At 43.7% G+C, this 24006-nt stretch overlaps 1 protein-coding gene across 1 annotated transcript; it reads left to right on the top strand.

Annotated features, from left to right (window-relative positions):
* The first annotated feature begins 1333 nt into the window (after nt 1-1333).
* Nucleotides 1334-23603, top strand: arhgap32a (Rho GTPase activating protein 32a). Its single transcript, XM_056440836.1, is given in 23 exon segments — nt 1334-1563; nt 6892-7005; nt 7877-7982; nt 8966-9057; nt 9310-9394; nt 12625-12711; nt 12812-12949; nt 13100-13192; nt 13897-14019; nt 14202-14279; nt 15279-15360; nt 15732-15881; nt 16209-16311; nt 16939-17083; nt 17437-17519; nt 17874-17981; nt 18144-18289; nt 18368-18581; nt 19099-19247; nt 19419-19493; nt 19592-20278; nt 20459-20623; nt 20626-23603. Coding segments are annotated over 22 exon segments (5022 nt in total). The 5' UTR covers nt 1334-1563; nt 6892-6916; the 3' UTR covers nt 22650-23603.
* The last annotated feature ends 403 nt before the right edge of the window (nt 23604-24006 follow it).

Below are 24006 nucleotides of genomic sequence, written 5' to 3'. Positions count from 1 at the left end.
CGACCACTGCTCCGCCGTCTCCACCCAAAGGTTAAGGAATGAATTGTGTGGAAGCCGAGCCCGAACAAGGAAAAACAAATAACTTGAAAGAGGATGAGGTCCGTCAGAATGACCTTTGTGCTTTTGTTCAAATTCTCTCCGACAGGCTGGGAAACAAACAAATGAGCAGCCATCTGCATACACCTGGCCGAACCTTCAGAGGCCGGGCTTCACAAAGGCTACGCACATCTACGGACTATCTTTGAAATAGTTTCATAGTCTCATATTAATTAATATAAGTAATCATTTGTATTTCTTATTAGTCAATGGATAAGACGATTGATTCACTCTGTCTGTTAAAGCAATGGCCAGTGGCCGGTTGGCTTAGTTAAGCTTTGACTGGAAATGGGGAAACAGCTCTCTCTGTCTGAAGGGAACAAAATGCTTTTGCTTGTGCAAACAAACCCGGTCTTTATAATAAACTATGATGACTGCTTCCTGTCAATAGTTAATTTTACAAGCAGACACATCACATCAAGCAATATCACAGAGAAGAAGTCCTCTACAAGCAAAGGTTTAGCTCATTTTAACTTTAAATAGGGTACTGCTATATTTTTGTTAATACTATTTTGTAATACTAATCTGAATCTGTAAAGTAACACATAGCTCAATGTATCTATTTATGTTGTGGTATGAAGAGCACAATGTTTCCCTCTGAGAAATACTGGAGTCAATTATAAAGTGAAATTACATGGAGGACTCAAGTACATCAAATCGCCGATATAGCCTCAAGTACTTGAGTAATGTTGATATTGTTTTGTGAAGCTGCAACCAAGGATGTTTGATATTTGCCTGGCAAATGACATGTGTTGGCGTTGACTGGGCCTATTGAATGATATTTTTAATTAAAGGGCCCAACAATGTCAGCACAAGCTTGAGGGATCCCAGTGGCCCAAAAGAGGAAGATCTAAGTCTCACAGTATCTCCTTCAGTGGATGTGCACATAAAGATGATGCATTGAGATAAAGTGATTTGCCCACCAGCTTCTACTCCTCTCACTGTGACCAACCCACCTACACTATGGTTATGTAATGCATTACCTAACACCACACATCTTGCCAGATGGGGCTCCTTGGGCTGGTGAATATTATTTTAAAAAGGGGTGAGGGGGGTGTATTGGTGGGGTCGGACGCGGGGAGGGGGATGCATATTTTCTCTCGCCTGCTTCATATTAAGGTCCTTGACATTGAAAAGGTCTGGGAACCCCTCGGGTTAAAATATCCGAGGCGCGGGCACGAGATCTGTTGCGCGCGCTCCCGGCGGCGAGTGCAGATTCACAGCAGTCAGCCGGACAGCCGCGGCTCCGCGGAATGACTCCCACACTGCCTCAGCGATGTCACACCCGAGCACAGTTTTGATCCTAAAATAACATCTACCTCAGATCTTCGGCCGCAAACCCGCGCGTGCGTCCGCGATCCGCGTTTGTGCACGTGTGCGATGCTGACAACATGTTTCCTCGTCGAGAAGCTCAGCGCTGTGCGGCATAGAGGAGGCGGCGGAGCGGAGCAGCGTCCACAGTCACAGGTAGGCTGTCAGGACGCCGTCTCTATGTCGGTGAGTCAATCAACATTAAGTTGATGAAAGGATCGTGTGTGTGTGTGTGTGTGGGTGGGTGTGCGTGCGTGTCTGCGTGGAGGTGAGTGTGAGATGGAGGGGAGCCTCCGTGTGTCTTTGGCTGCACGACGCTGACCAGGCCCAACAGGTCAGAGTACACCAGCGTTAACTCTCCACGCTATGTGTGCGTGTGCGCGTGTGTTTGTGTACGTGTCTTTTTTGTGCTCGAGGAGATAGATTTAGCCTTTTTATAGAATAAGTTCAGAAAAATAATCAAGGAATTGATTAAGACGATTCTTCTTTTTTAAACCCCCACAACGTATAGTGAAGCCTTTACCCACAATAAACACAACATGATAGGTACATTCAAGTAGATTTTATATGAGCTGAAATAATTAGTTGATTAGGATTGACAGGGAGGTAATTGAGATTGATTAGTCAGTCAGTCAGTCATTCTTTAAACACATTCTACAAGTTAACTGGTTTCAGTTTAATAATTGTCAGAGTTTTCTCCTTTTCTTTGACATATATGTAAACTGAATATTTTTATTTTTGTTAGTGTTTTTACAACAAAACAAGCTATTTGATGACATTATCTTGGGCTTCAGGATATTGTCATGGGTGTTTAGTATGTATGTATGTATTAATGAGTGTGCTGGGAAAACATAGTAGTTTGGTGTTTTATGATGTCGTGCCATAGAATCCTGCAACACATTCACAGCCTCAAACTGTTGTACCACACCGTTGACTATGAGTTTTAAAAGGGTAGTAATTGGTGCATGGATGGATTGTATTGCATAGGGCAGGTGTCTGTCATCACGATGTGGGAGTTTGTGTTGCGCATATTTATTGCGTAAGCGAGCCAGCAGAATATATTGAGTCGCATGCCTGCAGAATTGCTTTCGAAATCCTAATATATTTGTTTCACTCAGTAATATGTCCTCTTGTTCTTTACTGTCATTTATCTGTTGAAGAGGAAGCGATTGTGTGCTTAACAACCAGAAGACTTGGACTGCACTGTAATGCTTAGGTTCAAATATTGATTCAATATTTGGATCTTTGTTGCTCACAATCTATTCGCCTTGCTCTCTAGCCTTCATCTGTGAAACTGAGTTATGACACTGCCTCAGTGTGAGATGAACTGAAGTTAATCCCACTCTAGATTTCAAGAAGATTATTGGATCATATGACCCCTCCTCCTCCGCCCCCCAAAGAGTGACAAGTGACAAAGCTCCACTAAAAATAAAACAAATAAATACATATTCTGCATTGTGGCTAACTGAGAGAGCAGCAGCACACCAGCTGTCTGAGTTCTGCAAGACTGGAGAAGCGATCATGTCATTCCCTTTGGCAGGTTGTCTGATGATGGTGATGATGTGTCAAAGCTTGTGGTCAAAGGTTGCTTGAAGGCTTCATTTTGCCTCCTCGTGCTCTGGAGAAGCTTCAAGTCACGAAGGATGGGACGAGAGAGAGGTTACCATGGCAACTGCAGGCCTTTCTCCACCGCGTCTCTCTTGCTTGTGTTGCATCCCAGAGCTCAGAATGAGAGCATGAAACCAACTTTACACGGGCCTGTCGCATCCTCTCATGGAGATAATACTTGTACTGTGTTTTTTAATCTACATAGAAATTAAGACATGTTGAGGATGCAACTGCTGTTTTTATTTTTTATTCTTATTGATCACATGACTTTGTGTAATTGAAAGCAATTCTTTGCTGTAAGAATTATAATCTAACTACAGTTCCCTCTCGGCTCTACGGAACTTCATAAATTCTTTCAGCTCATTGTTTAGTTGTTCCGCTGTTTGGGTTCACCCTCGCAGCATTTATCTGCATTGTCCACTAATAGAATGTAAATATTGGACATGCAGTCATCATGTTAACACAACCAGTACTCGACATGAATGATTATGTTTCCCTAACTGCTGGATGTGTAAATAAGCACCCTGCTAACACATGTTTACAACTTGTCGCCTCTTCCCACAAGTGGCCACAAAATCTGTTATTTCAGATTTTTAATAATTTGTTTAGCATATTGTAGCATTAAAAACTGCAAGTTGCCTGCTTGGGTTTAAATTACAATTGAACACTTTTAAGTGAGAGAAACTTGTAGTCTGTGTTGTTTACAGGTATTCACAGATGCACAATGTTAAAAGGACTGCCAACAGAGATAAAGACAAATCACCCGATTATTACGCACCTTATCAGGATTTACCACAACGCCCGCCTTAATTAGATTGCTAATCTGTCTAGTATGACATTGCTTCTTTTTTAATGCGTGTCAATTACAGCACATCTTACTCAACCTCATCGGCCTCCTGGATCAGCTGTCCATATTTGAGCTGTGTTAACATGAACGTGTGTCGGTTACATTTAATAGTGTTTGGGTCGAGTCTGCTCTCAAACCTGCATACAAAAAAGGCGAGAAGTTAGTTTCCGTTTATTCTCGACTTTACTTCCTCCGTCCTCTCATATGTGAATAAGTAGCTGTGACTCACTGCTGCGCGTTTGTTGCTACAAATATGTGGGCAGCCATTCTCCGTGTCGACACACCAGCTGATACTGCTTGCATAAACGGTGTGCAAGATTGTGTCGGCTGCCCTATTTTTCTTGAAAAATGCCATGTAGGCCATCGGATACCAGGGCAACGTCCATCTGTGCTGCTCCAGTCTCCTGCCATCATAACATGCCCCCCTTCTTAAGTGTGACAGGTAGAGAGGGCTTCTTTGTTGGACACAGACCTAGTGTTGCATCATTATTTTTAGAATGACTGATAGCGACGTGGGGGAAATACTGATTTACAGCAGCTGTTTCCAAGTTTTAAACATTAAACCTGTGTTGGAGATTGTATGGCTCCCGGATGGACATTGTCCTATTTTTCTCATTTATAATGCAGAACCAAGTGCCAGAAGGTGACACCCTTTTTTTTCTCTGCCGTGGACAGTGACACCTACAAATCAAGATCTCTTAAAATCACAGTTGTGACAGGCTTGTCTTTTTATAGCTCTATCTATTTGGGGCATTTGCAAAACCATCTTTTCATGTATAGTGGTGCTTGCTATAAGAACACTTACTTGTTAATGCATTGTTCTCTGTTGTCTTCAGCTCTTTCAGATGTAAACAATAGCCCATGACTCTTTTTACCAGGCAGGCAGCTAGGTCCTCTGCAAATGGAAGTACACCATGTTCATTCATTTGAAAACTGTCTGATGTGATACAATCAGCAAGGTCAGGCATTGTACTGTGTGCACCATGTAATGTTTTTTATATTCATCATGGAATGCATTAAGCTACAGGGAGTCTCTGCCCACTTCACAAAATATAGAAAACAAGGCAAAAATATTCACCGTTATGTTGATGACAGTACAGCTCAGTTGTTGTGTGGTCCTAGGCACTGTACATTACATGTAGTCCTAATGCTTTCAGGTCTGTGCACTTTGTGATGTTACTTCTCAACATTAAATTATTTTCAGTCTGTGTAATACATTGGCTCTCCTCTGGCAAGGTTACGGTGTGTGGAGAAGAGACACGGCCCGAGATGTGGATAGCGTGGCGTCCTATCTGGCCTGTATTCCTGCTCGCTCACATTCTGCTGAGTCGGGAGGTTTTGTGGAAGTCAGTCAACAGCAACTCAGTGGGACCACGAGCCAGGGGGGCTGGTGGGAGCTGCTACTACTGCAGGGGCCCGGGCTGATGAATTCACTCGTTACTCCAAACATTTCTATGTTGATGAGCAGACCTTCCTAGGGAACAACCTCTTTATTAATTGGAGGCCTTTGTTTTTAACGATGCGTCAGGATTTCCGCCGCGTAAGAAAAGGTGTGTTTTTGTGTCTAGATTCCCTGAAGTCATTGTTTAGTGCCAAGCACCACGTGTCGGAAAACTAGTTGTGGAAAGACTGTAGAGGAACATGAGGAAGAGTCTTGTTTCACTTCATCAGGGCGTCCTTTCTGATTAGTTTACAGTATATAAAGACAGTAGTGTGGTAGAGTGAGAGGGATGGGATAGGGGCTCTCCAAATCTTGTCGTAGGTTGAATATATTAGAGGCAAATGTAGAAACACTGATTTTGTCAGTGTAATGCGTCAGACTTGTTTCTTTTGTTGTATATCAAGGGATCTGGTCAGCTGGTTAGATTGTCAGTGAAATGCACCATGTCAGCTGTGGAAACCTGACAGCTGGCTGAGCTTTTCTGTGAGGAATAAGCATGTTCTCTCTTCCTATTGGTGCTTCCACTTTCTTCACACAGTCCAAAGACATGCATATTGGTCTGGCTGTATGTGTTAGCCCTGTGACAGACTGGCGACATGTCCAGGGTGCACTCTGACCAATGTGAGCCGGGGCTGGATCCATTCCCACGATTGATAACCTTGGATGGATTGGTACCATATGAGCTTCATATAAGCTTTAAGTCTTATTTTCTCAAGGAGGGGCCCAAAATATTAAGGAAAAACCCATGACCCACCCTATTTGATATCATATTAAAGTTGTGCAGAATTGCAGTTGGGCCTAATCAGTTTATGTGAAACCAGTCGACACACAGTGAACCTGGGTGTTTGGGGCCTTATCATATTAAAATCCAAATGCTTTAACTTCTGCCAGAGTCCAAAAACAAGCTGGGACTCATTTTTAAATAATTAAATTTGTATGGAGAATAAAAAAACGTTAATATGTGAGAAAGCCAGGATTGACTCACAAGCTAGCATAAGTATATGTACAGTATGTATATACATAAGTGTTCAATACATCTATGTATGCATATACTGTATCCGCATACGCGTTAAATACATGCATGTATACACATATGTGTATGTATGTCTGTGTGACACGCACATATACAGTCTGGAAAAAGTCCAAGTTTTCCGGACTGATGCAATTCATTATCTGATGGGAAAAAAAGAAACAATGGAAATATATTCAAAAATAACGACCGTTATCTCGCAAACGTTATCCAGTGACATGTACTGAAGCTACTGTGACAATCTTGACATTTCCTTGAGCGAGAGATACAAGTATGTTTTTGTTTCCAGTTAAAGTGCTATGCTAAAAAGAAGCTGATGTTCTCATGAAACCACCCGATGAATTTTCAGCCTGATGAGCTCCCCCATCATTGTAGCATGATGTCATTGCAGATTACAGTCTGGGCTCTGTGGATCGTTTCCTTGAGAGTCCGCACGCTGCACCCTCCAGTGGGTTGGCATCTAGCGGCTTCGTTGCGTCGGACTCTTCCTCCCATATTTTTCTAACCGCCCACCCACCCTCGCTCTCACCTTTCCCTTCTCCTCACGTGGCTCGACAGCGGGCTGTTGCAGTCGGGCAGCATCATGGATGCTGGATGTGTGGTTGCCGCGGTGATTGAAAATGCTGCCTCAGGACCCCATCGTCAACCAGGAAGTGGTGACGTCCTTGAGGGGTGAGTAACTCCGATTTTCTGTGTCTCATGTAAGCTGAACAGAATTGTGTAAAAAGCATATAGATAAGAATGTGAGTGTGTTTGTCTTTTTTAATGAGGTGAAAACAACTAGAAGTGTCAGGCTTAAACATGACCCTGTTTTCAGAGTAGGACAGATGCAGGATGTCTGTGTTGCTGAAGGCTCCATTCGGTCCAAAGCTCACTGCATATCCCATGCTTCTACATTCCGTGTGTGTAATTCGCTGTGTCACTCTGGATCACACGAATGACGCTGTGTGTCCGTGTTCTTTGGCTCCTGTCCTGATTTCCTCATGCTAAATCACTGACAAATCCAAGGTCTGTCTCTCTGCTCTCTTTGTTGCTCATAAAAATTGCGCTGAATGAACCTCACCCTCCACTCCCGAATACACAGAGTCACATTTCAAGTGACGGTTTTGTGAAGCACTCCCTTGTGGGCGGATTGCCTTTATGGAGCTCTGAATAGACGAGTTTTGCTTTCCCCAGCGCATACAAAAGACACGGCTTTTTGTTGACCCTCATTTTGTCAGATGCTGCCATTTTTAATCTGAACCGAGGATTTGTTCCCAGCTAGATCTGTTTGGAAAAGATGGTTACTTGCTTATGTTTTATCAGTGCATTTCTCACTGAATATTAGAGGTTTAAAGGACTAAAAAAACCATTACTTCCTGTGCTTATACTGGTGCAATGTCATGCTTTTGAGTCCAAGCCACATATTGTGAATTCATCGCTCTCACTTGCTCCCTCTGGTGTATTTAAAAACTACTACAAATCATATTTGAAAATGAGAATTTGTCATGCCATCTTTCTGGTGTTTTTAAATTCTTGTATGTATCCCCGTCTGTTTCTGCAGAGATGTCCCACAATATATTGACCAGGACGAAGACGATGCCTTACCTCAAGCCACCAACAATAATCCTCCAGAAGAGAAACGGCCACAAGAGACATCCACTGCCATGGTACACTCCCACACACACGACTCTGACTCATCACTCGTACGAAACAAAGACATGGACGCACACAAACGCACATGTCGCCCTTTGTCCTCCGTGAGCCTGAATTGGTTGTCTGTGTGATTCACACCATGATGCCCCTGAAGTCACGTAGCACTCGTGTGATGGTCAGTGGTCAAAGTGACGGCATCTCCCCTTCAAGTGATTTTTGGTCACCCGAGTGAATATCCTGCATATTGGCATTTATTTGCATCTGATGAGGAATAACAAGATTTTGTTTTTCATGGATATATTTTTTCCGAATATGTTTTTAATTGAGATTTTCACGTGTTGCATCGTCCTGCACACTCGCCACATGTCCACAAACAAACACACCTGATTGAAAGTGGACAACATGATGTAAACATGACTGCACCAATATAATATAGATGGCAATACTTCATTGACAAACGCATAGAAATACATTGTCTTGCATAATAGCTTGACCTCACATAATATAACATCAGCATAAAATAATAATAATATTAATAAAACTGCTCTTTTCAAAATAGTCACACAGCTGTACACTGATGCAGGATCAAAACATTGACATGGTCAACATGGCTTTGCATGCTATTAAAATATTAGCAGTATATCGGCAAAACATAAAGTATATATAATATAACAGCAGTTTGTAACATTAGTATAGCATACCCCAACATAACAGTATAGAATATAATCCCATAGCCTAATACATACAGTATAACATAATATATCATAGCAAAGCATAACCAAAGCATAACATTGTTATAATGTATCGTACTATAAGCGTGATAGCCTCAACATAACATTAGCCCGGATGTATAACTCACTACTTTATGCTTATACCAGGCGTTTATGTTTGTGTCCTGCATCTTTTGCTGAACAAACAAACGCTGATCAACATAATCAATCTTAAGTCTCCGTGACCGACTGACGCTTCCTGCTGTGTGATCTCTCTGTTGGGGCAGGTGAGGAGTGATGACATCACAGAGCTCCCAGCCGAGCCCCTCCTGCGTTCCTGCGTCAGCACGGCGAGCATGAAGGTCAAGAACGTGAAGAAGTAGGTGCTCCCTGTGACGCCGTTGGTGCTAATATGGGCTGTATGAAACTGGGCTCTTATTTAGGCCAGTGAAATGAGATCCTCAGATCCACAGACAGAGAGCCTGCTGGGTCTCTCACCCAGTCCCCTCACACACAGGCCCCCATAGACTCTTTCCCTCTTTTGCTTTTCTTTTCTCTCCATCACAGTCTCAGTGTGTTGAATACTGATGAGGGGCTCTTGTGCTGTCTTTCTTTTATCATTTTTTTTTAGGCTGACGTTCCCCAGAGGTCACTTCCCCAAGTTGGCAGAGTGTGCCCATTTCCACTATGAGACTGTTGACTTTGGCAATGTACAGGTGAGTCCTGAAAATAACTGAAGCGACTTCTAAACCAGAGAGTTACGATGTTTATAATTGTGTCTTTGGTACAAGTTCAGTGGCCATTGTATTCAATTGCTCCAGAAAAGCACCCTTCTTGAAATGCAATGTGGGAGTTGAATCGATATCCTTGATTTTTTTTCTTTTCTGGACAATCTTTATTGCATTGTCCTTCTTTTTCCTAAAATGTCACATCACAGTGACATTTATCAGGAGCGCTCTAGAATAAGAATGGGTGCAGAAAGTTACTCCACTATGCATAAATAATTGTCTCTTCACGGTTACAGATTTGTTTCCTATTAAAGCCATGATCCGATTCCAGCAACATGTTAATCCTTTGCCATCCACTAACCTGTCAACCTGGATCCAGATTTACCGGTTTGACTCAACCAGTGAGTTAATGCCATACAGCGGTTTCCTGAATAAACAGCAGAGTATATCCAGGATTTTTTAGAGATGACTCATTTTGAAAGTCAAAACCTGTTCTGACAAAACAATTGAGCGTGAGAATATATGGTTCCAGTTAAATGTAGTTTGAGTTAAATGCAATGTTGTGAACTATTTTAGACGTGAGGGTTGGGTGCATATATTCATGTTCCCCTGCATAGATACATTTAATTAAGTTTTAATGAAAGAAAACTGCAAAAATAATGACCATTAGCCTCAGCTGTAATGTCAGTTTCACGCTCATTAGCCATTGTTAGCACGCTAATACAGAAGGTGAACATGATAGATGTTTTACCTGCTTCACATCAACAGGTTAACATTGTCCTTGTGAGCATGTTAACACACTGACTGGCATTTAGCTCCAAGCATTACGGAACCAAATGTAGACCCTCGGTGCAAATAGACTGTTGTATAGCACAGTCATACATGTAGAGAACATCTGAATGTTGGAATATTAGCTGCAAATAATTATGGATATAACAACTTATACTTACCTGCCAACAAATGATTTGGATGAATAGGGTAAGCATTATATTTCACTTTTAAGTATATTTGCAGTAATGATGAGAAGCAGTGAAGCCCTATTGGTTGCTCAGTCCTGTGGGCGTGGCTGTGAGCTGCCTGGTTGACCTCAGTGCAGTGCAGCTTGTTTGCCAGCAGAGTGCAGCAGTCGTCCACACAAAAAGAGTGCATGGATAGTGCTGAATAAGCCGAGGTAATGGACCACAGTGCGGGAGGCTGGACCGGTCTTAATTCCCAGGATGCTTTCTCTCTGTTGGGTAAACATCCCGCTGTGGTTGCCACGATGTGATGGCACCATCAGCCGAGTGGAACAGTTTCAGTGACCTTGAAAAGCTCCACAGGGAGAGAAATATCAGTCTGGGGACACACTGAAAGCTCCGCATGCACACACTTATTGAATACGATTTATTTATTCTTCAGTATCTTATTTTTGATTAATAACTATTTAATAAGAATAATATTACAATTATTAATCTGTGAAATGAGTCTTTGTTCTCGCTGTATCTCCCATGATGCATTTGCTTGCCTCTATATCCGCAAGCCTGTGGCGGCAGGAAGGAACGGTACTGATCAGGTCTCATGTATCCTAGTCGCAGAATAGCTCGAGGACGGCGGACTGCCTCGGTCTGCTGCCTGCCCCTCTGATTCCTCTCCAGATTAGCTCCAGGTTCGCCTTGAGATTGGAATGAATGTGAATTGTTTGGAAATGAAGACGGGTCGTCTATCTATCTCGTGCAGCGCCGCCTCAGTATGATGGATGAGCTTGAGCATCTGTGTGTGCCAGTTGAGCCCATTTACTGCCAAACCCCCCCTTTGTCGCTGGAGAAAGGAGAGCGGTTAAGAGAGGGGGGGGGAGGGGGGGGCAGAGTACAGGAGAGGGGGGATGAGATGGAGAGGGGGGAGGGGGGTAAGAGACACAGTGGGAAGCATCCTCTTTTCATATTTCTGCTTTGAATACAGCAGTGAGCATGTGGTGATTCCAAAGCCCGATGAATGAGCATTTTACGTGAGGCAGCAGGGGGATGGCGAACAGGCGAGTGAGGAGCAGCGTTTAAACTCTGCTGCCAAGGTTTAGCAAGCTGCAAGAGCCGATGAGGTCCAGGACTCCGGATAAACACAAACAAAGAGCCACTTGGATGGATATCTGAGATGCCGTAGTGGCAAGTAACCTGAATGTTTGGATATGTATGCATGACGTTTAGCTTCAAGGTCCAGAATTGTATGAATAAATGAATTTGTGCAGGTTTTGCAGGTCTGAGCTGTGTTGGCATGTTTTATTTTGAAAGGGCTAGTCTTGGCCGTGTGAGCATTATAGAGGAAATAATGCTAACGCATGCCTCCAATGGAAACCTTCAGATTTTTGTTGTTTGGTTTCAGATTTTTTTTATTTTCATCAAGCTCGTGTTTTTTAATTTTTTTATATAGATCATTGTTTTTCGGGACTTCTCTGTATGATCCTGCTTTCCATCTTGCTTTTGGCCTGCTGGCCCTCATCAGTACCTATTTAAGGCTCAGTTCAGCCTTTTATTTCAGACAAATCCTTGCAGTGAATGAGAGCTCTTCCATCATGACCTATTCAAGAACTAATCTCTCATTTTGCCTTCTTTGCAAGTTTAGTTTGCTGTATTACTGTTGGCCAGTAACTAGGTCGCTGTGTGTTGTGTATCTGAATGAGTAGCTTTCCGTTATAAATAACCAGAACTTCCCTTGGTACCAGCCTTTGAAGTCTACTCTACTGTAATGTCTATCAATGTATTCCCAAACTCCTGCGAGGTTTTCATCTTCTCAGTTTTGGGCCATATTGAATATTTGTTAGAGAAGAGATTTGTGCTGATACTTTTGCAGTTTATGTATTATATATGTCATACTGCAGGATTTATGGTGAAGTGAGAATATGAATCAGTGCTTTGTTGGCGGTAGAGAAAATATACTGTGCTACTATCTTTAAAAAATATATATAAATCATGAAGGCTGTTTATTAATTCAAGGAATCTGAATTTCTTAATTTTATCTTTTTCAGGCAATACTTCCTGTAATTTGATTTTACTGGAGTTGTTACGGTTTTAATACTCCAACCCATAACTTGGTATAAGCGTTTTTTTCTATTTAATGAAAAGGTGTGGTTTGGGCATGATGTTCTTCTTGTATTCCAGATCAAATACAGAGATGCTGTTGTATTATTTAGAATGCGTGTCATCTTAAAATTGGCTCCTCTGTCTCTCTCTCCTCTTCTCTCATAGCTGGCCTTCGCAGAGGGGCAGAGTGAAGGGCCGAAGGCTGGTCTGGACTCCAAAGAGCTGGTCTTTCTGGTCCAGATCACTTGTCAGGTAACATTACTTTCTACATTCTGAAAATAAACACCATGGTTTAATATCAAACCACTTTTTTTCTGAATCTTCTAAAAATTCCACGTCTCTCTTTTGTCAGGGTCGAAACTGGCTGGTAAAGAGAACCTATGAAGACTTCCGGGTGCTGGACAAACACCTGCACCTGTGTATCTATGACCGCCGGTACTCCCAGCTCACCGAGCTGCCACGAGACGACGCATTAAAGGACATTGTTGAGGTACGACAGAGCTGCAACTCCAAGATCTGGAATTTTTGTGACTCAGATTAGAAAATAAACTGATTATAGTCTGTTCTGTTGCATGATGTGTGGAAAATGACTCCTATATTTTCCGACTTCACTTAATCTTGACGATCTTGTGTCATTCAGTCAGGAACTAAGATGCTGGCCACCTACCTGTCCCGCTTCTCCACCATTGCTGACAACAAGATCAACTGTGGTCCGGTGCTAACATGGATGGAGGTATCTTCTTCTGCTCGCTTTATTCACTCTAGAAATGACCCAATTTAATGATTTAAATATTTGATATTCACCATTATTATTTAAGTAGTTAAGTTAAAGGAACTGTGAGACTTTTTTTGGGGAAGTCAGCTAACTAAAACATGTGTTAAATTATAGGTCCAGGACATTATGGCCAAATTCAAAGTAAAATGTAAAGAAAAGACTCTGGTTTATGAATATGTACGTTGTATTTATGAATCAACAGCTGCTGGCATCCTCTTATTGATGCCAGGTGTTAGCTGGGGTGGTAGCACGCTGCAGAGAGAGAGGCAGTGCAGAGGTTGTTTTTTGTGGGTGGGCCAACTCTTGTTGAGATTTTTTTTTTAAATCATTCCTTTGTTATTTAATCGGATTAATAAACACTTTTCTGTCTCTTGAGATTGATTGAGAAGAGATTACTGCTGTAAACCACTTATAAAAGAATCCGAAACAATAATAATGATATGATTGGTCTAATGTCAATACCAGGTAACATTCTAATTATTATTTTAATACAACCATACTGCAGTAACATTGTTGTTGCTGCTAAAAATACCAAGATTACTTCTCACCATATGATTTTAAATAAAGCTGTACCAGCTGCTTCTTCCTGCTTCCAGTCTTTGAGCTGAGCTTTGCCAACATGTCTAACTCCAACTTTCTAATGGCATTCTTCTGTTTTCCAGATCGACAACAAGGGGAACCACCTCCTGGTGTCTGAGGAATCCTCCATCAATGTCCCGGCCATCGCCGCTGCACACGTCACCAAACGTTACACAGCCCAGGCCACCGACGAGTTGACCTTTGAGGTAACCTCTGTTACAGGAGACGTACGAGAAACTTAGTCTAATTCTCTTTGCATCTTTGAGCCAAGTTATTTTCACTGGATATTTTTCATATAAACATTTCTGATCCCTTCATAATGCCTTTTTTGATGTGCTCAGCTGCGATCCATGACTCTGTTCTCATCATCGCACTCTCTGTGACCCAGGTGGGGGACATTGTGTCAGTCATAGACATGCCTCCCAAAGAAGACACCGGCTGGTGGAGAGGGAAACATGGCTTTCAGGTACATAACCAGTTTGAGAAATTGGCCTTTGGTTGCCGTCCATGGTTACCACTTTTTAACATACAAAAAAGATGCAGAGTAAAACATGCACCCCTTGTGCATACATTGTCAGTATGTGTTGCATTAGTGATCTTTGAATATTTCTGTGACAGTAGAAACCAGAACACGCTGCATGTGGCAACACTGGACCTGCACTGGTGCGTTTACTCACGTGCACACGAGCATCTGTTTTACAGACGAGGGCCAAGCATATAATGTTGTTTGACTGGGGTGATGTTTGCGAATTAATTTAACTGAAAAATAACCAGATAAACAAAAAAGAGTTGACGTTATGAAAGGAAAAGTATAGCAGCATATTTGAGCTGGATGGAGAAGTATGCTGAGCTGCATCTGCAACAGCCTAACAAATTACTGCTTGGGATCTTGAACAGAAATTTCTCAAAAGATAAGGAGAGTACAAAAGGCAACCGTAATTTCAGTTCCAGCAAGCACAATCTGATGCCTTTTCCTAAGTGTTGAATCTGAGATGAAAATCAAATCACATTGATTCATGTGAATATCATACAGTAGGAGGAAAGAGAGGTATTTTTATAATTATTAAAATATATTGCAAAGGATGGATAAATCATCATCACAGGGCTAGAGCTTAGATTATAATATTATATATATATATATATTAGAGGGATAACAACCTAATGCTTGTCTTTTATATATTAGAAAATATAAGTTGAACTTTGACTTTCAATTATTACATTTTTTTAAATCCCAATAGCAAACGGTTTGTTATTGCTGTTCCGTGAAACCCTGACATGCTTTGCACAATACGAATGCAAACCTTCTATTTCCCGCCTGAGACGGCATGAACCCTCATGCTCACTGACCTATTTCTGCACCTTCACCCGACGGCAAACCCCCCCACTGGCCCTTTGGACCGTCCCAGTGTGTCAACAGCTCTGTCGCTTGTCTTTACGCTGCTCGTCCTCTTTTCTCTCCCTGCAGGTTGGTTTCTTCCCCTGCGACTGTGTCGAGCTGATAAATGAAAAGATTCCCCCCAGTGTTCAAAGCTCAGTGCCGAAGCCAGGTACTTGTGTGTGTGTGTTGCTAGATGTCTTTCCCGGGGCAGTCATCTGGCTGTACCTGACACAGATAAAATCTGCAGTGAGGTCAAACCCTGGGGAAGACCTTCTGACATGGTTGAAAAATGCTTATTTCGGTGTAATCGAGACCTGTAGTGAATGTGTCCAGCCAGAAATTGGCATGGTCTGCGTGATGGTCTTCTGACCTCAGAAGTCTTGGTGCTGAGCATTAATTGTGCAAAAGATGTCCAACTTTCCTGTTGTTGTTTTTCTTATGTTCATTCTATGTCTATCTTCCTTAATAGTAAAGCACTTTGTGCTGCATTATTTTATATGAAATGTGCTCTACAAATAGTGTATTATTATGTTTGATCAGTGTGTAAGAAGCATGGGAAGCTGGTAACGTTCCTGAGGACTTTCATGAAGTCTCGACCACCGCCTCAGAAGTTGCGTCAGCGCGGTATCCTCAAAGAGAGAGTGTTTGGCTGTGACCTGGGGGAATATCTCCACAACTCAGGACATGAGGGTAAAATATTACTACAGTAGCTTCATATTTCCCCTATTTTCCATTGTGTAATTCTCACCTGTTGGTGGTTCACATTTAAATGTTTCATATTTTCAAATCGTAAATACTCCGAGAAGAGATTACCCAGTGAATCGGCTGCCTGTATCAGGGATCTGTGGCACATTGCTGGGATGTGAATTGAGTCGGTGGCGTAGATAACCAGCAAGCAAGATGTGCTTCTGCATAAATTGTTGTAGATTTGCAAAACGCTGTGTTTCAGTTTTTTCCAGACGTGTTGAAATGCCTGTGTTGGGATGGCCTCCCCTGACTCTCTCCTCTCTCCTATAGTCCCCCAGGTTGTTAAGTGCTGTGCTGACTTTTTAGAGAAACATGGAGTCGTGGATGGGATCTACAGACTGTCTGGGATCTCCTCCAACATCCAGAAACTGAGGTTTGTACCATTTTTTGCTCATTATCTTGATTGGAAATTTAACCCAAATATACAGACTCTATCAAGAATAAAATGTCTCTACACTTACTGTCCCAAGTGTGTTTTTGAGCTACTTCTTCTGAAACCCATCAAATACAGTTTGATTCAAGCTTTGCAGCTTTGAATGGCTGTAATGATTTACCCATCTATTCTATGTTTGCCAGAAAACTCTCATTAGCAGATCAAACCGACGGTTCATAATCTGGAGTTGTGTTGACAGCCCCGAAATAGTTTTTTTCACATATGAAAACATTTCACCGCTGCCACATCAGCTCTAATTGTTTAAGGATAATGACAAGTATGTAGTGACAGTTTTTCCTTACCTGCGCCACCTCACTGTTGAATCTCTTTTGTTTGGAGAGGGGTATTATTAGCTTTTGTCAGGATTATAAAAGTAAGCTGTAGAATTTTAAGAAAATGTCAGAATTTAAAATATAATAATAATGAATTCACCAAGCATTATTACCTTGTCCAAAGCAGCTTATAGTGTGGAAATGTTCTGCTTGTTTTTGTGTTTTCACACTGACAGTTTGGCAGTAGGTTGACTCCCACGCTGTTCCTTATCTTCTTCTTTCTGTCTCCGTCTAGGCACGAGTTTGACTCGGAACAGGTCCCGGACCTGAGCAGGGAGGTCTTTAGACAGGATATCCACTCAGTGGGCTCCCTCTGCAAGCTGTACTTCAGAGAGCTGCCCAACCCTCTGCTCACCTACCAGCTCTACGACAGATTCTCTGTAAGGACCAGAGCGGTGGAACCGGGGCAGGGGACTTCTGCTGCACATCGATATGGGGATGGAAAACGCTTCACATATCCGGTTACTCTGTGATGATCAAAGCACTGGAGAAACGATGTCAAATTGACAGCTCTGTTTTCAGTACCGTTAAAAAAACGTGTTCATTGCATTACGCTGGGCTTTTCTAGGAACAGCCGGGGAAGCGCCTGCTTAAACAGAATAGCAGATTAAGTCAGCCAAAACACTGGCTGCTCTGAACATAAAAAGCAAAAAGAGAGAGGGATTGCTAAGGCAGCTCCCTCTGCTGCGATGAGCAGCCTCTCTGACGTGCGCTTTATCCTCCGTCTCCACAGGAGGCCGTGTCTGCTGCCACAGATGAGGAGAGGCTGGTCAAAATCCACAATGTCATCCAGCAGCTGCCTCCTCCACACTACAGGTCAGGTGTAGAGCTCACTGTCGCACCCTGCTGGCCTGAAGTGGATACCATTGTATTTATTTTTCCAAGGAATGGCAGTGCTGCATGAGAACAAGTCAACACCAATGCTAATTTTACTAATGTTTTGAAAAATGTGCCACCAAATGATGTAAAACTCAGCTTTAGTTGATTGTAATAATGGTCTGGTCAGCTCTCAGTGTTGCTCAATGATGCATCAATCCTCTTTGTTGGATGCACTGAAATGACCCTCTCCTATGACCTAGGGTTGACCTTTTTTGAAGGAATATAAACACAAGAGGAAATTGACGGTGGGGGGGGACTGCGTGTTAAATATTTGCCTTTCTTTACCTTTAGGACTCTGGAGTACCTCATGAGACACCTCTCCCACCTAGCCACCTTCAGCCCCATCACGAACATGCACAATAAAAACCTGGCTATTGTCTGGGCGCCTAACCTCCTCAGGTGACTCTTGAACTATTATTATTCCAGATGAGCATGCAAACTGTTTAATAATGGTGCTAACGTTTCTATTTCCTTCTCGTGTATCTGTGACAGTGAACTGGGGCATGTCTCCGTGGTCCAGAGCTGTGAAATAGGCTGTGCTGTTCTGTAACTGCGTTTCAGGTCCAAGCAGATCGAGTCGGCCTGCTTTAGCGGCACGGCAGCGTTCATGGAGGTGCGTATCCAGTCGGTGGTGGTAGAGTTCATCCTCAACAACGCCGAGGCTCTCTTCAGCGCTAAACACAATGCTGTCATACGTGAAAGCACAGGTTGGTTGAAATGGGATTACATTGACATGTGACATCTGTTCTAGGGTTTGATGTATCTCTAACACACCTTAATTTCAGGTAACAACACCTTATGCAGACCCAAGTCCCTGCTGGTCTGCTCCCCATCCACAAAGTTACTGTCTCTGGAGGAGGCCCAGGCTCGCACTCAGGTACAGCTGGGCTCCCCGGCCACCACCCCCAGCCTCGCCCACAGTGACTTCATTGAGGTCGGGGAGGGACCCGGAGCTCTGCTCGGCAAGTTCCACACAGTCATCGAGCTGCCGATGGAGAGGTATTTAAATCAGTCCTGCTGTTTATTGATTATGTTTATTCTTCTACTTAATGAGCATGCGGAAACATTTTGATTTGAGTTGTTCAATGATGATGCTTTATTAAAAGATGACTAATCTCGTGCTCTATGCAATCAGTTGATTCATCAATTATTAAATCGCAAGAAACTTAAGTCGTTGGTTTAGCAAAAACACATAAAACCAAACATTTGCTGGTTACAGCTATTCAAATGTGTTGTGAGGATTTGTTGCGTTTCTCTGTTTTATGTGTTTTTATTCAGAATTTTTTTTTCTATTTGGATGGTTGGTCGGACAAAACAATTTAGTTTCAAAACATTTTGAATGGAAAGAGTAACCATGTTCGAACATTTTAGAATTAATCTGATTCAAATACTAATTGTTAGTAGAAGCTGTATTGTTTTATTTTTGTTATTTTCTTTAGTTTTGCTTGTGTGAAGTAACCGACTTTTGTCGGATTAAACCGCGGGTGTTGACGATGATTTGTTCCTTGTGTTGTAGTGGAAAGCGGCCCCTAGTTAAGGCTAAGAAGTCTCCTGTGGGGAACTGGCTTTCCTTTTTCCACCTGGGCAAGTCCCACTCTGTGTCCAAGCGTAAACTGAAGCGACACCCCAGCGAGCCGAACGAGATAAAGAGCATTGCACTGCCAGGTTAGACCACTTCTGCGGCTAAAAGCCACAACACATGAATCAACCTGTGCAGAGCTGAACTAGTCAATTCATTCATCTAATCTTGATCGTTTGTCCCATTGAAATGTTTTCTCAGAGCCAGCGAGAATTAATATTTTTGAGAAAACTGATTTGCGTTGAAAATATGTGCAGGTGGGAGAGGAGATGGCGGCACATTGCGCTCCACCAAGAGTGAGGAATCTCTCACCCCTTTGCATAATGTGGAAGGTAAACATTCATGCACACTAGAAGCAATTTGTAAGAACTGTATTTCTGTGACTACAGATGATTCAGTCTAAATATGCCTCTGCTATTTTCCATCCCAGTGGAGCCCCCGAGTTACCGCCCCCGCAGACCTCATTCGACTGAGGCCTTTTCTCCCGTCTGTAGCGACGACGTACGAGACGACGTACGCAACGCCAGAAGGAAAGACGACCACAGAACCCACCCACTGAATGGGAGTCAGCGTGGTCATGAGCGGGTCCGCACTGCAGTGTGTATTTCGCCACCACACCAGGAGGACGATCTCGATCTTTGTCCGCCGGCCGAAGGCATCTACAGTTTGGACTTTGACCCCATGTCTTTCCAGTGCAGCCCAGCCTCAGCGACGCCTGGGCTGCAACGCAGCAAAGATGGAAATAAATGGAGGAAGAATGCCGGCTGTGCGAGTGAATCGGAGCCCATCTTCTCCACGAACAACAACAACATCATTGGCTATCAATCTCCAGATATTAGCCCTGTTCTCTGTAAAGGTGGGAAGAAGGTCACCTCCAAGCAGCTCTCTCCTAAACTCAGCAAGAAGTCATTTAAGATGCAGGCAGATGTTCAGAATACATCCGCCTTTCCTCTACCTCTTCCTTCTTCTTATCCCCCAGCAGAGAACTGTGAAGCTCCACCGGCAGATGGGAAGGAGCCAAGAGCACCATACCCACACTGCAGCCCACTCAGCAGAGCGAGCCAGGGCTCGGCCTTGACCGACCTCAGTCAGCCTGCGCAGAACCTGCCCGATCCAGGTCAGCAACACTCCTCTTAAACATCCCACATACTATTTCCTGTATATAGTTGGTATCTATTTAAATATTAAAGCACTCTGTAGATTCTTATGCAAGCTTTTGTGTCTTGTCCCATCATGTCTTACCACAGCTTTGTTTGTCTTGTCATATTGTAGCGTTGTTTGTCTTATCCCTCCCCAGGAACAGATAGACTTATGAGTTCAGTGTCCGTTCTCCCGCCTCACCCTCCCTCGACGAGTGCTGCGCGCAAGTTGGCGTTGGCTCTTGCCGAATCTGCCCACAAGGCCAGCAGTGGTTCCCAGAGAAGAAGCAATGTCCCATCACAACGCCTCCAGAGACTGGAGGCTCCCACGCTCGGGACCGACCACCCCGGCCCGCTGTGCTCGATCTTAAAGGGTACCCCAAGGAGTACCGCAGCCCTCACGTCTGCTCCGTCTCCAAGTGGCAAACATCGAGTCGCAGCCCGGCGGAGAGCCACAGCCGCCCCCATCCTGTTCATTTCCTCCCTGCCCCCCTCGGCTCTGAGCCGTTGCAGGTCAGTGATGGAAAGGAAAGCGTGTGCAATTTCACACCTAACGTGAGCCCGCTCAGGTCAGACAGCTTGGATGAAGGCAGTGGAAAGAGGAAGGACCGCAGAGAGGGAAACAAATGTGCCAAACAATCGGAACCCACCTATCAGAGCGTTGGGGTGTCGACACCCACCCAAGCCGCCTGCTCCGCTCGGAGCCCGTCAACCTCTCCTGTGTATGTAAACACTGACTCCATCAATGTCTATAATTTCCGCGCTGTTCTGGCAGAGACCTCCATGCCTGCCTCTATCAAGGAAGTCATGCCGCATCCATTTCAGCCCTCCTCGACCCATCACTACAGCCCTGAAGACGACCGGCCCCTTGGCCCAGTTGAGGATGTCTACGGCAATCATCATCACCACGGTCATCGACCAGTTCAAACGGGACGAATGCCTGGCCCGCACTGCCCTCGGCCTGATGCTGTGTCACCTCTCATTTTGGGGCCGAAAAACATATACAGCACTCTAAGGTTAAGGCAACCTTTGTCACCTCAATACGGACGTTACAACAGAGATGAGCGCCTCATCGGTGGCTGCCACAGACAACCCGGCCAATGGCAGAAGTCTGAAGATGGAGTCGTCGGGCACCCGGCCATCCGGAGGACTCGCTCCTTCCACGCCCCTCAGATTAGTCACTACAAGCTCACAGAGACGGAAGTCCTGCCCCCTGACACCATGTTTTATGTCGAGCAGGAGGCGCCCTATCAGAGGCTGATTCAGACCGGCATTCATCCTGTCCGGCAGCATTTTGAGAACACGCGCGCCGACTACCGTCACAGCCCTCATTCTGATGTTAATCCAGTAGATAGCTCTTGCTATTATGGAGAGCCCTGCCAGCAAAGTGGCATCCGGCACAGTCAGTCCTACACCATGCGTTCCACAAGGGAAAGCGGACCGTCGGATTACTACGACTACTCTCCGCGTCGAGTTCCTCCTGTGGACAGGGAGCTTCACATCGAAAGCAGAGACACTGTCGTTTACGAGGCGAGGGATGCAGATGTCTCGTATCAACCAGTCGAGCAGGAGAGTAAATCCAGACGTCAAAATACATGTCCGGCTGTGTCTCCTTATGAGGGCCCGGTCTCGTTGACCGACACAAGGAACAGAGACATAATGCACACAAGAAGCAAGTCGGACCCTGGCAACGCCTGCCTCCTCTCCGCTAACAGGACAGATGTGGAAGCTACTTCCCCAACTTCCCCACGGTCTCAAAAGGCAGACCCCAAAGTCGTCAGGCAGCAGTATGGTTACTGGTCGGGCGCGGAGCCAGGACCATCCAGGCGGATTCAGATCAAAGAGACCTCCTCGCAGCAGCCCCCGCTTTGCAAAGTCCCCTCTCTTCCAGAAAGGGGCCCGCCGAACATCGAGCACAATACCAGAGGCCACGCACGGGTTCATGACCAGGATCGATTCCTGATGACCAACGCCGTCAACAGCTACTCTGGGGTTGTGAAACCCGGCATCCTCAGGAGGTCGGGGAGGTCGCAGAGCACCAGAGAGAACCGTCACTACTATCATTACCACGCCAAATCCCCGCAGGATCCTGAACATCTGGCATCCTTTTCCACTCAGCCCAACAGAAGGACTCAGAGCACGAAAGTCAGACCCACACAATATGACCACAAGGAGGGTTACTACGCAGCGCCCAGACTTAAACCCACAAGATCCGGTAAAGCCGCTGCTGGGTATTTGCCCAGCCAGGGCTGCATGTCTCCCCGCGGCCACAGATTGCTGTCCAAAGCTCTGGGTCGGGAGGCTTTTTATCATGCTGCACTGAGATCAGAGGCCGGGGTTTACGACTGATTGCGACCGCTGGTTTTCTCCGATTCCGCATCGGGGCCAAAGGAGAATAGCACTTTATCCTCTGCCAAACCAACAGTGTTGAAAGTGTGTTTTGTTTTAACCGTCAAGTGCTGCTAAAAAGTGTGAAGTGAGGCTGCTTCTGGGGATCACCCATCACAGGGTTTCACATTTTGCAACAGCTTTTGAGGGAGCTCAAAGGGAGTATGCAGATTGTCTTACATTTATTTGAAAGTAAAGCTATGAGAGTGAAAATGATGGCTTATATATTTTATTGAATGTATAAGAGATGCCAATTCCAAGTATCTGGTTTTATTATGATTTCAGTCAAAAAAACGTGTGTAAAATATTTTTTATTTTAAATGTATTATATTTGTATAAATAACACACCGCTAACATGTGGCCAATCTACTGTACATTTTGTTTTCTATTCTGCTCAGACTTCAACAAGCACTTTTGAGGATAACAGTGTATGAACCACATTGTCTTAATGTGGTGGACATGAAGCTTCTTGATATACAGTATATATATATTTTCTTTTCTGTAAGAAACGGCTTGCTCTGAATCATGGTTAAATATTAAATTTGCACTTTTGGGGGTGAAATGGAGCATAATCTCATGGTTTCTAACTTTTTCTTTATCACACATTGTATAATGCAATCTTAAAATAAGCGAGTGCTATGATTTCGGTCAAAGCTGCCATGCTATGAAATATGCTACATATACAATAAATGCAAATTAGCTCATTCAGTTAAGTAAAAAGGTGTATTTTGTATGGTTTTGTCACAAAAACGAATTTATTTTCTCTTTTAGGGAACTTTTAACAATGTAGTGTTTTAAATGAAATATGTTTTATTCCTTAGAGGCTGTTTTAAATCCAAACATGAGAATATTCTGTTCAAGACATGTATTATTTTAGTGAGTCAGAAAAAGTAAATAAAGATATCTTATCAGTGATGTGTGTTGAACTCATGTGTCATGGGTAGATTTTATAAATGTGCGTATTCCACTGATTTAGCATTGCTCCAAGTGTGTCAGATTCAAGATGGGTAGTTTAAAAAAAACGTCTTTTTTTAAATAAATTTTATTTCTGGTCAAAAACAAGTACTTTTAGGGAATCAAAAAAAACGTGGGCAAATAGGGTCCTGGTATAAAAAAAATATGACCCTGTAATCATCTTGCCAACTGACCTCCAGGTTGGGAGATACCACGTTAAGAGCACACTGGTCCCATAGTGGCATATGCTCACCGCTAGGTGGCACTGTAGCACTGCAGGATATACCAAGCTCCCAATTCATTGTGGGAAGATCACAGACTTTGATTTTTTTGTCTGACATCTCATATCGGTTCAAAAGCATTG

The sequence above is a fragment of the Pseudoliparis swirei genome, chromosome 20 (genome assembly GCF_029220125.1).
Source record: "Pseudoliparis swirei isolate HS2019 ecotype Mariana Trench chromosome 20, NWPU_hadal_v1, whole genome shotgun sequence".
In the NCBI taxonomy this organism is placed as follows: Eukaryota; Metazoa; Chordata; class Actinopteri; order Perciformes; family Liparidae; genus Pseudoliparis; species Pseudoliparis swirei.
Note: the sequence above shows the minus strand (reverse complement) of the source record. Positions and strands in the feature narration are given on the sequence as shown.